General features: G+C 48.1%; 1 protein-coding gene across 2 annotated transcripts in view; it reads right to left on the minus strand.

Moving 5' to 3' along the window:
• Window positions 1-5,381: 5,381 nt before the first annotated feature.
• PRRT2 (proline rich transmembrane protein 2) overlaps window positions 5,382-12,402 on the minus strand; it is a 56,262-nt gene continuing 49,241 nt past the window's right edge. For both annotated transcript variants that reach the window (XM_040356140.1, XM_040356136.1), the window contains one exon: window positions 5,382-5,926. In XM_040356140.1, coding sequence (XP_040212074.1) covers window positions 5,919-5,926 — 8 coding nt within the window. In that variant the 3' untranslated portion in view covers window positions 5,382-5,918. The remainder of the gene's footprint in view (window positions 5,927-12,402) is intronic.

Genomic DNA, 12,402 nt, shown 5'->3' on the forward strand with positions numbered 1-12,402 from the left:
CACACTCGGCTACATTCGGCGGTGCTCAGGATCAGATCGATCCCGGCGCTCGGGGCTAATAATGCAGTCCTGCCACTGTGAGACTCGGGGCTTTACGGGGTCACAACCGGGGCTTCAGCCACAGCTAGCCACCCCCTCCCGATGCCCCTGGAAGCAGCGCTCTCTCAATGTATGCAGTGACTTGATATATAAAGATAATGTGAAGCGCGCTAAAACCTTAGGATGGAAGTTGTCAGTCAATAGCAACGCCTGACCTTTCCGCCAGACGGGAAACGGGTAAAAGACCCGCACTTCCTGATTGGCGGAGAGGCGATTCAGTGTTAGAAAAGCCAATATTTATTTGCTTTTCGAACACACCTGGGTGGGTCTCCGGGTGCAATGCTCTGCACTCCGAGTCCACCCTATTTTGAAGCCTTTGTAGAGCCTATGGCCCAGATTCTCAAAAGAGATACGACGGCGCATCTCCAGATACGTCGTCGTATCTCTGCCTAGTGCCGTCGTATCTATGCGACGGATTCTTAGAATCAGTTACGCATAGATATTCATTAGATCCGACAGGCGTAAGAGTCTCTTACGCCGTCGGATCTTAACTGCAATTTTTTTTTTGCCCGCTAGGTGGCGCTTCCGTCGATTTCCCCGTCGAGTATGCAAATTAGCTAGATACGCCAATTCCCAAACCTATGCACGACCGACGCAGTAAAGTTACGATGTTTACGTTAGGCTTTTCCCGGCGTAAAGTTGCCCCTGGGTCTATGAGGCACAGCCAATGTTAAGTATGGCCGTCGTTCCCGCGTCGAAAATTAAAAAATTTACGTTGTTTGCGTAAGTCGTTCGCGAATAGGGCTGGGCGTCATTTACGTTCACGTCAAAAGTATTGGCTTCTTGCGGGTTAATTTGGAGCATGTGCACTGGGATACTTTCACGGACGGCGCATGCGCCGTTCCTAAAAAGCGTCATTTACGTGGGGTCACATCAAATTTACATAACACACGCCCACATCTATCACATTTGAATTAGGCGGGCTTACGCCGGCCTATTTACGCTACGCCGCCGCAACTTTCGTTTGAGAATACGGCACTTGCCTGTAAAAGTTGCGGAGGTGTAACGTAAATAGGATACGTTACGCCCGCACAAAGATACGCGATTCTACGTGAATCCGGGCCTCAGTTCCCAAGCCTTTACGAGGGTTTCTGAGTTCAACCGAGCTGTCCGGAGTATTTGACGCGGGAACGAGGTCCATACTTAACATTGGTACGCCTCATATAGCAGGGGTAACTTTACGCTGGGAAAAGCCTAACGTAAACGGCGTATCTGTACTGCGTCGGCCGGGCGTACGTTCGTGAATTCGCGTATCTAGCTGATTTACATATTTCTAGGCGTAAATCAGCGTACACGCCCCTAGCGGCCAGCGTAAATATGCAGTTAAGATCCGACGGCGTAAGAGACTTACGCCGGTCGGATCTAATGGATATCTATGCGTAACTGATTCTAAGAATCAGGCGCATAGATACGACGGCTTGGACTCAGAGTTACGACGGTGTATCTGGAGATGCGCCGGCGTAACTCGTATGAGAATCCGGGCCTGAGTATTTCCACGTTTTTCAGAGTATTTCCGAACGGCTCCGGCACCACCGCACCTCAGGCCAAACAACACTCGCAAACTGAGTCAGGATTTTAAAAAAAAATGCTCATATTGCGAAACGCTCGTTAGCCACGTTACCCGCAATCCGAGGTTTCACATACCTGTGGCGGTCGGCTCATCTCCGCCCATGGCGCTGCCTGTCGAAGATTACAGAACGTCGCCATTATTTCCCAACATGTCTGTAATCGGCGGCACGGCGCAGTCTGTGGCACCTTCACATCTCCCCCGTCTCCGAGGATGCCGGAGCCGCCGGCGCTCATGTTTTATTCATCTCTCTTTCCCAGCCGGAGAAAATCTTCAGAAGTACAGACAACGCCGGCGCGACACATTACAGGAGACCGCCGGTTCATGCATAAATATTTTATTTTTATTTTCATGCTCATTTCATACAAAAAAAAAAAGTGTCGAGTATACAAACATCGTTTGGGTCACATGACATGCTCCTTTTATTAGTCATCTTCTTCTTTTTTTTCTTTTTTTTTTATCTTTTTTTTTTATTATTATTTCCTGCAAGAACATAGTGTAATAAAAATACATTCTCAATAACCCCCGGAAGCCCACCCCACAACAGGTATACAAAGAAGAAATTCGAGGCCAGAAGAGACAGGCAGCTGGGGGGAGGGGAGGGGGGTCCTGGATCCAAAAGGGGGGGGGCCAGAAAACATTAGCGGAATATTGAAAAAACTGCACCGAATAGGCAGGTCTATGCCGCAGCCCTCCGTTGTATCCTATTAAACAAGTTTAAGGGGTGTCATTATAAATAAATAAAAATAAAAAAATAAAAGAGCTGATGTGTGAAACTGCATGTGCGTTCGTTCTGTGCAAATCGAATGTTATTGGGATAGTTTCTCTCCAGGTCAAATGTTATTCATCCATACAGAATACAGTAAGTACCACATTATGGCCACTAGATAGAGCAGATGAAATAAATATTTATTAATTATGATCATCCGCTCCCCCTTTTAGGTGGAGCTGATGATCACTGTAAATAAGTATTATACTTTTTTTTTTTTTTTTTACAATCACCAGCGCCATCTAGTGACCATAATGCAGAATTTTCCCCCTAATCAGGAAGATCCTGCATTACGACCACTAGATGGAGCTGATGATCACTGTGAATACGTTTTTGTTTTATTTTTACACTCACCAGCTCCATCTAGTGATCATAAAGCGGTATTTTCCCCTCTAATCAGGAAAATACGTCTGATTTAGGAAAATCCTACATTATGACCACTAGGTGGAGCTGATGATCACTGTAAATAAGTATTATTATTATTTTTATTTTTTTACGAACACCAGCTCCATCTAATGACCATAATGCTGTATTTTACCCCTAGTTAGGAGAATACCACATCATGGGCACAAGATGGCGCTGATGATCACAGTAAAGACATTTTTTATTTATTTTTGCGATCACCGGCTCCATCTAGTGACCCTAATGTGGTATTTTCTCCCTAGTCAGGAATGACCACTAGATGGAGCTGGTGATCACAGTAAATAAGTTGTTTTTTTTTGTTTGTTTTTTTGATCACCAGCTCCACCTAGTGGCCTTAGTGCAATATTTTTTCCAGAATAACATTGGACCTAGAAACAAAGGGCTAGATTCAGCATTGATTTACGCCGGCGTATCTATAGATACGCCGCGTAAATTTAAAGCTGCGCCGGCGTATCTTCTTTCTGTATTCAGAAAGCAAGATATGCCTAAAATCCGACTGGCGTAAGTCTCTTACACGTCGTATCTTAGGGTGCATATTTACGCTGGCCGCTAGGTGGCGCTTCCGTCGTTTTCGGCGTAGAATATGTGAATAACCTAGATACGCCGATTCACAAACGTACGTGCGCCCGGCAAATTTTTTTTTACGTCGTTTGCGTAAGGCTTTTCCAGCGTAACGTTGCTCCTGCTTCTATGAGGCGTACGCAATGTTAAGTATGGACGTCGTTCCCGCGTCGAATTTAGATTTTTTTTTACGTCGTTTGCGTAAGTCGTTCGCGAATAGGGCTGGACGTAATTTACGTTCACGTCGAAACCAATACGTCCTTGCGGCGTACTTTGGAGCAATGCACACTGGGATATGTACACGGACAGCGCAATCACGTCTGGTCACCACCGATTTACATAAAACACGCCCCCCTCATACTCATTTGAATTAGGCGCGCTTACGCCGGCCCCATTTACGCTACGCCGCCGTAACTTAGGAGGCAAGTGCTTTGTGAATATAGTACTTGCTCCTGTAAGTTGCGGAGGCGTAGCGTAAATACACTACGCTGCGCCGCCGTAACTTATAGCGTATCTACCTGAATCTACCCCCCTATTTTCTCTCTAGTCAGGAATGACCACTAGATGGAGCTGATGATCACAGTAAATACCTTATTTATTTTTTTGATCACCAGCTCCATCTAGTGGCCTTAGTGCAATATTTTTACAGAATAACATTGGACCTAGAAACAAAATCTGTGCCAATCTTGGCACAGGTGGCACAGACAGCAGAAAATATTCGATGAGGGGGGGGAGCGGGGGTGTCAAACCCTTCTCTATCCACGCTAAGGTAAACATTTTTGGTTGCAGTTCTCCTTTGGCAGAGATTTGGAATGGAGAGTTGTTGACCTTCAAGTAAATTGGCACTCAAGCAAATATTGCCGCTAGCCGCAGGCAGGAATGTGTGCCAACAAATGATGCAAATTGGATACAGCGTGTGTAAACATGGCAATTGCATGCCTATCGCAGAACCGGTGAGCGAGGCCTTCGGGATTCTCAGCCTTCAATGCACCAATAGAATTCATCGTTTTTTTGAAAGGTTACCGTAGCCCCGGGGTGGCAATGGATTTAAATACAGGCACGGGTGACCTGGCGGTTTCTGCATTTTTTTAGGGCATCCATAACAGATTGGTGTTATTGGATATAGAAACTGCGGTGTATATGAAAGGCCCAGGACGGGGGGGGGGGGGGGGATGGGTACTGTAACAGAATGACCCCCAGAGACTTTTGAAGGATGGGGGGTACTCCTGTGCCAGCGTCACTAATGAGGTCTAGGGTCATCCTGTGCCCCTTTTGGGCATAGGGTGACTTAAAGGGGTAGCTGTCCGTCTCTCCCCTAGGAAAAAGTTTCTGCCTCTTATTGAATTGCTCCTCCCTCCACCCCCTCCCCCCAGCATATTAGCGGGAAGGGGTGAATTAAGAGAATTCATTGCCCTCCCCTGCGTGCATGTAAACCAGGCATCATGCAGGACCATAGGTGCGTATAACGGATAACAGTCATCGGATATAAGACGTACAGAGAGCAGATCTGAGAGAGGGGACAGGAGGCGGGAGCGAAATGCTCTGCAGGGTTCCTCAGGCCCCCTGCAGGCACCGAAGGGTTAAGTAAGACCGGCTGTCACCTCCGCCTGTCCAGTGCACAAAGGGAAGGGGGGAGGGGGTCACATACTGCTCTGGGGACCTGCACTGAAGATTAGTGATCATGAAAGAATGCTCTGCAGATGGTGTTGAGTGAGGCTCTGCAGATGAAGAATGAGGGAGGGGAGTCACGATCTGTTAGCATGGGAGCGATGACATGAAGGGTTAACGGACGATAGGCATGATACTCTGCAGCGCCACCACTAGGTGAGGGTAGTAATAATAGTACATGCACCTGCTATACACACAGTGGCCACTGGAGGCACCGTAATATAGGACAATGTCGGTCTATGTACATGACAGGTGAGTGAAATTCTTATACCAATAAAATGTGTAATAATGAGATCAGTTCAATGTGCTTTTATCTTCGGTCAATATTAGCAATATACGTTAGGTCTCGTTCGCAGCTTCAGAATTATTTCGGACGTCGTAAAAACTTTACAAACACATAGCCAAAGATTTCATACAGTGATTGGATGGTGTACTATCGCACAGGGCTAATCAGTAGCACTTTATTATTAGGATATTGCGAATTATTATATTTTTTTTTTTTTTACCTGGACTTTGCATGAATTATTTTAATTTACGGACTGGCCGAAAAACTTCAAGGCGGTTGGCGACTGTGGCGGCGTGTATGCGTGTAAATATCACATGAGATGAGGAGACACGGATGCACTCAGTCTATAACACGCAAGACCGTCCCACTCTCTCTCTCTCGGTCACTCTCTCTTTCACACTCATTCTCTCTCTCTGTCACTCTTGGCGGTCTCCTTCAAGGTCTCTGGCTGGTGTCTCAATGGGAATGTGGAGGAGTCTTGATGATGAAGTTCGGGGGTCCCCTCGCTCCATGATGTCCACAGAGGGGAACGGAGTGGCACCATTTCACAAAACTGTAGGAGAGAACAAGACATTGGTTATTTGGCTGGTTGGCGACGGCTGTTTCTACATCACGGTGATAAAGAAGGAAAAACGACGGCCTCGTTTTCCACTGAGCGGAACGGGTCGGGTCGGTGACGTTTGGAAGGGTTAGAATGGTCCGGCCTATTCAGGTGAGCGTTTCCACTGCAAGTCGGACCGTCAGGGGCCATACGGGGTTTAGAAAAAATGCCTAGCGTGTACGCCAATCAGTGGAATGTATTGTAGCTCCGCCCTAACCGAACCATTTTCTAGGGTTGTCCCGATACCACTTTTTTTCAAGTACTCGCCGATACCGAATACCGATACTTTTTTTTTTATGTCATGTGGCACGTGTCAGTATTTTTATTTTTACTTTTTTTACAAATTTTTTACTATTTTGGATGGTGTCAGTGTGTTTTTTATTAATTTATTTTTTACAATTTATTATTTTCTATTATTTATTGCAATTTTTTATTAAGCCCTGTTGGGGGGCTTAGGTGAGATATCAGGGGGTCTTAACAGACCTCTGACAACTCCCCTTTGAGACAGAGAAAGGGACTGAGGACATAGATTCTCCAGTCCCTTTCTCAGCTGCACTGAAAATGAATGGAGAGAAGACAGCGACTCCTCTCTATTCATAAACCGAAGCATCGTAAACACAGGTTACGATGTTTCAGTTATGCGAATGGACAGTCAGTGTTCATTCGGAAAAGGTAGGGGCCGGGTTTAGCGGCTCCTACCTCCGCTCTCCATCCTGACAGAGGGGGCGGAGGAGGATATAGAGGGGTACACGGAGCGCAGAGGGGGACATGGAGGGTGACACCGAACGCGGAGGGGGAGAGCAGAATAACAGAGGAGGACAGCAGCAGCAGCACAGAGGGGGGACACAGAGCGCGGAGGAGGACAGCAGCAGCACGAAGGGGGGACATGAAGGGCGGAGGGGGAGAGCAGAATAACGGAGGAGGACAGCAGCACGCAGGGGGGACACGGAGCGCGGAGGGGGAGAGTTGCAGCATGGAGGGGGGACACGGAGCGCAGAGGGGGAGAGCAGAATAACGGAGGAGGATAGCAGCAGCACGGAGGGGGGACACGAAGGGCGGAGGGGTAGAGCAGAATAACGGAGGAGGACAGCAGCACGGAAGGGGGACACGGAGGGTGGAGGGGGAGAGCAGAATAACGGAGGAGGACAGCAGCAGCACCGAAGGGGGATACTGAGGGCGGAGGGGGAGAGCAGAATAACGGAGGACAGCAGCACGGAGGGGGGACACAGAGGGCGGAGAGGGAGAGCAGAATAACGAAGGAGGACAGCAGCAGCACCGAAGGGGGATACGGAGGGCGGAGGGGGAGAGCAGAATAACGGAGGACAGCAGCACGGAGGGTGGAGGGGGAGAGCAGAATAACGGAGGAGGACAGCAGCAGCACGGAGGGCGGAGGGGGAGAGCAGAATAATGGAGGAGGACAGCAGCAGCATGGAGGGGGGACACGGAGAGAGGAGGGGGAGAGCAGAATAACGGAGGAGGACAGCAGCAGCACGGAGGGCGGAGGGGGAGAGCAGAATAATGGAGGAGGACAGCAGCAGCATGGAGGGGGGACACGGAGAGAGGAGGGGGAGAGCAGAATAACGGAGGAGGACAGCAGCAGCACGGAGGGGGGACACGGAGAGAGGAGGGGGAGAGCAGAATAACGGAGGAGGACAGAAGCAGCATGGAGGGGGGACACGGAGGGGGAGAGCAGCATGGATGGGGGAACTGTAGGAGGATACAGGGACAGTCAGGTATCGGGTGAAGCATCAGAGCATTTTCCCAGAGTACAAGTACTCAGGGAAATGCTTGGTATCGGTACTAGTACTAGTATCGGTATCGGGACAACCCTACCATTTTCTATGGCCCCCACATCTGAAGCAGGACCCAGAATGGTGCGTTATGGTTCGGTTGTATGGGCCGCTTTCATAATGGAAACAATCAAAATAGCGTACCGTACCAAACCGAACCTGTCAGTGGAAACGAGGCATAAGTGAACTTTTCTATGTTGCAGTGGAGATATGACATCTCAAGTGTAGTTGGAGATGGACTCCAAGCTATTGAAATGTTGGATCTCAATCTCAAAGTTTAGGTAAAGGTAGACTGCGATCCATCAAAACATTAGAATGGAAATAAGACATCTTAAGTATAGTTTAGGTAAAGATGGACGACAATCAGAGGCGGCTCTAGGCTTTGTGAATCCTTAAGCAAAACTTAGACACGGGGGCCCTACCATGGCCACAATGGGTAAAAAAATTCAAGCAAATAAAAATGGCTGCAGAAAGTTGCACGGATCTATCACACAGTTATTGAGCAGAGGCATATTAGGCGGCCACGAGGCCCCTGTGAGTGCGAGGCCTTAGATGGCCTATTGAAACATTAGATGGGCCCCTCCAGGCCCCAATGGAAATATGACATCTCAGGTATAGTTTAGGTAAAGATGGACTACAATCGGAACATTAGATGGGCCCCTCCAGGTCCCAATGGAAATATGACATCACAAGTACAGTAAAACCTTGGTTTGAGAGCGTTTTGCAAGACAAGCAAAATGTTAAAATACATTTTGACTTGATATACAAGCAAAGTCTTCATATACAAGTAGCGTCATGTCACAACTGAGTATAAAAGAGAAGAGAGGCGTCTCTAAGTGTAGCAATATGGTTACATTTAATGAAGGTACAACATATTGCTACACTTAGAGGCGCCTCTCTTCTCTTTTATACTCTGGAGCTCCTGCTGGATTTTGCTTTTAATCCCCTTGTGGAGGCTTCCATGTGCGGACGGACATTTTATAGTTACACAGCCAATCACATCGCTCTAATCTTTTTATATGGACTATAAACTGAAGGACTTCTGAATAAATGGTTGTGGAACAAATCATCTGAGTTTCCATTATTTCTCATGGGGAAATTCAATTTGATATACAAGTTCTTTGGATTACAAGCATGTTTCTGGAAGGAATTGTGCTTGCAATCCAAGGTTTCACTGTATAGTTTAGGTCAGGTGTGCCCAACCAGTGGCCTGCAGAGCCCTCTTATGTGGGCCGCGACCTCCTGCTCTTCTGATTTTTTTTTTTCTCTGTCTGAATTACTCACCTACATAGGATGCATTAAGGTGAAAAAACATCCGAGTATTAGGTATTACTTACCTGACCCCTCGAAAGTCCCGCGCCGTGAACACGCTTGCTTCTCGGCCATCTTCCCGGCTCATACATTGGTTGATTGAAAGCAGCGCAGCCATTGGCTTGCACTGCTGTCAATCACTTCCAATGACGCGGCGCGCCGGGGGGCGGGGCCAAGTGATACAGTGAGCGGCTTTGGCCGCCGGCTGTATCATGGGAGCGTGCCCGCAAGCACTCAACACCACGCAAGCTCGCATTAAGGTGTCGAGTCCTTGCGGAGGGGAGCCGAGACAGCCGCCGAGGGACCCCCAGAAGACCAGGTTCGGGGCCGGTTCGAGCTGCACAGTGGAGGTAAGTATAAGTCGTTTGTTATTAAAAAAAAAAAAAAATTATTTAAGCTACATCTAGTGGCTATAATGTGTGTGTGTTTTTTTTCTGAAATACCTCAGTACGAAAAGAATACCACATTATGGCCATTAGATGGAGCCGACGATCATAGAAATTCAACATATCAAGCAAAATACAATCGGAATTCATGACAGCTGGGGGAATGCTTGTCACATTTACCCAATTATTTATTTTTCTATTAATAGACCCCATTATTCTCCTTTTTCAATTTCGTATAGTGCAACATATTAAATATATAATATATATAATAAGAAGAACTGGTGCTGGCTGGGTGAATGCTTGTGACGTTTGTCCAATTTTTTTTATAAAGAGACCCCAAACTGCGCTATAATACTGGCCACTGATTTTGAGCTTTGGCAAACTAGGTCACATTTACTACGCAGTCATGTGGTGACCCAATTTTGGGTCCCGACCCATAGTTTAAGAAGCACTGCTTACGAGCCTGCTCACACAAGGTGTGTTGTGCTGTGCTGGGCAGCCTTGCCCAACATAGACAAGACAATAAGCCTTGTTAACGATCATGCCAGTTTACACCATTGCTCTGCTGTTCTGGGGACCCTTGGAGACACTCCTATTCATAAGGATTATACATTGTTATTTTTCCCTATTAGTGGGTTCAGTGCTCCACCAACATGCCTTTTCATTGTATAGTTTAGTATGTGACATCCTGTACTATATCACCATTTGTACTAAGCTTTTTATGAGAATACAACTTGTAAAGAGGTGTTAAGACGGGTTTCAGTTCCTGCCACTAGGTGACGCCCTCCCCTAAGATCTATAGTGCTATTTCAAAATAGAGGGAGTTTGGGCAGAGATTTGCTAGAGGGAGGAGTGAGAATTCAGGTCTGGCCCCCATTAGATGTGGTGGCACCTCTCTGTGATAGACTCATCCAGAACAGAGGCTTTTGGAGGGGACTGAATGCTAGCCTCTTGCCTACCGACTAGGTGCCCTGGCATTTGAGGGAGCTAGAGGCTTTTAGGAAGATGTTCCGTTATGTAATGCAAAAGGACATTATTAAAAAGGCCAGGATGGTCTCTGCCAGCTTGGGACTCATAATGTTGATCTCATCAGCAAGCCACCTGTCTGGGGCCATATTGTGTTTATTGTAAGTAGGTCTGCTATTGTCTAAAGGAGCCTCTGTCCCGGGTAAGTCTATCACACTTTCTTCTAGCCTTAGTGATTGGTATGCCTTGGCTGGGGAATGACATGGGGTCCTGTTCTTCTCAGTTGGGTCTAGAGACAAGACGAAGGTTTGCCATGGGGTCCTGTTCTTCTCAGTTGGGTCTAGAGACAGGACGAAGGTCTGCCATGGGGTCCTGTTCTTCTCAGTTGGGTCTAGAGACAAGACGAAGGTCTGCCATGGGGTTCTGTTCTTCTCAGTTGGGTCTAGAGACAGGACGAAGGTCTGTCATGGGGTTCTGTTCTTCTCAGTTGGGTCTAGAGACAAGACAAAGGTCTGCCATGGGGTTCTGTTCTTCTCAGTTGGGTCTAGAGACAGGACGAAGGTCTGTCATGGGGTTCTGTTCTTCTCAGTTGGGTCTAGAGACAAGACAAAGGTCTGCCATGGGGTTCTGTTCTTCTCAGTTGGGTCTAGAGACAGGACGAAGGTCTGCCATGGGGTTCTGTTCTTCTCAGTTGGGTCTAGAGACAGGACGAAGGTCTGCCATGGGGTTCTGTTCTTCTCAGTTGGGTCTAGAGACAGGACGAAGGTCTGCCATGGGGTTCTGTTCTTCTCAGTTGGGTCTAGAGACAGGACGAAGGTCTGCCATGGGGTTCTGTTCTTCTCAGTTGGGTCTAGAGACAGGACGAAGGTCTGCCATGGGGTCCTGTTCTTCTCAGTTGGGTCTAGAGACAGGACGAAGGTCTGCCATGGGGTCCTGTTCTTCTCAGTTGGGTCTAGAGACAGGACGAAGGTCTGCCATGGGGTCCTGTTCTTCTCAGTTGGGTCTAGAGACAGGACGAAGGTCTGCCATGGTGTTGTTTTTCTCAGTTGGGTCTAGAGACAGGACGAAAGTCTGCCATGGGGTCCCGTTCTTCTCAGTTGGGTCTAGAGACAGGACGAAGGTCTGCCATGGGGTCCCGTTCTTCTCAGTTGGGTCTAGAGACAGGACGAAGGTCTGCCATGGGGTCCCGTTCTTCTCAGTTGGGTCTAGAGACAGGACGAAGGTCTGCCATGGGGTCCCGTTCTTCTCAGTTGGGTCTAGAGACAGGACGAAGGTCTGCCATGGGGTCCTGTTCTTCTCAGTTGGGTCTAGAGACAGGACGAAGGTCTGCCATGGGGTCCTGTTCTTCTCAGTTGGGTCTAGAGTCAGGACGAAGGTCTGCCATGGGGTTCTGTTTTTCTCAGTTGGGTCTAGAGACAGGACGAAGGTCTGCCATGGGGTTCTGTTTTTCTCAGTTGGGTCTAGAGACAAGACGAAGGTCTGCCATGGGGTTCTGTTCTGTTTTGTGTTCAGTTTTGGATAGAGTCAAGGAGGGTTAGGACCTCCATTAGATAGATAACTAGGCCAATACACCAGATGGGTTTAAACTTTGAAATAGGTTTGTACTCAGGGCCAAATGAAGGTTGCACCATCCTTGGGTACCACCAGCAGGCCTCCAGCCTAAACTTTTGCTGGTGTGGACCCTCCTCCTATAGGGGCCAATAGAGAACACTGAGTTCCACAGTAGTATTCAGGATGGAACACTTATCTCAGAACCTTACTCCGCTTCCCGTCCTGTCTCCGCTTGACATCTGCCGCCCCGGTGCTGCAGGTGGCAGCAGTGGAGTCAAGGTCTGGGTGCTCTTTCCCAGCAGCCAATCACGAGGGTTTGTCCTCGCTGTGCATGCTGGTGATGGGTATTTATGGGGCAGACACCATTGGTTCTGGGTCTTCTTCGTCCAGTGTGGCACCCACCTTTAGGGTGGCCACATCACGG

Source organism: Rana temporaria, chromosome 6 (assembly GCF_905171775.1).
Source record: "Rana temporaria chromosome 6, aRanTem1.1, whole genome shotgun sequence".
Taxonomy (NCBI): Eukaryota; Metazoa; Chordata; class Amphibia; order Anura; family Ranidae; genus Rana; species Rana temporaria.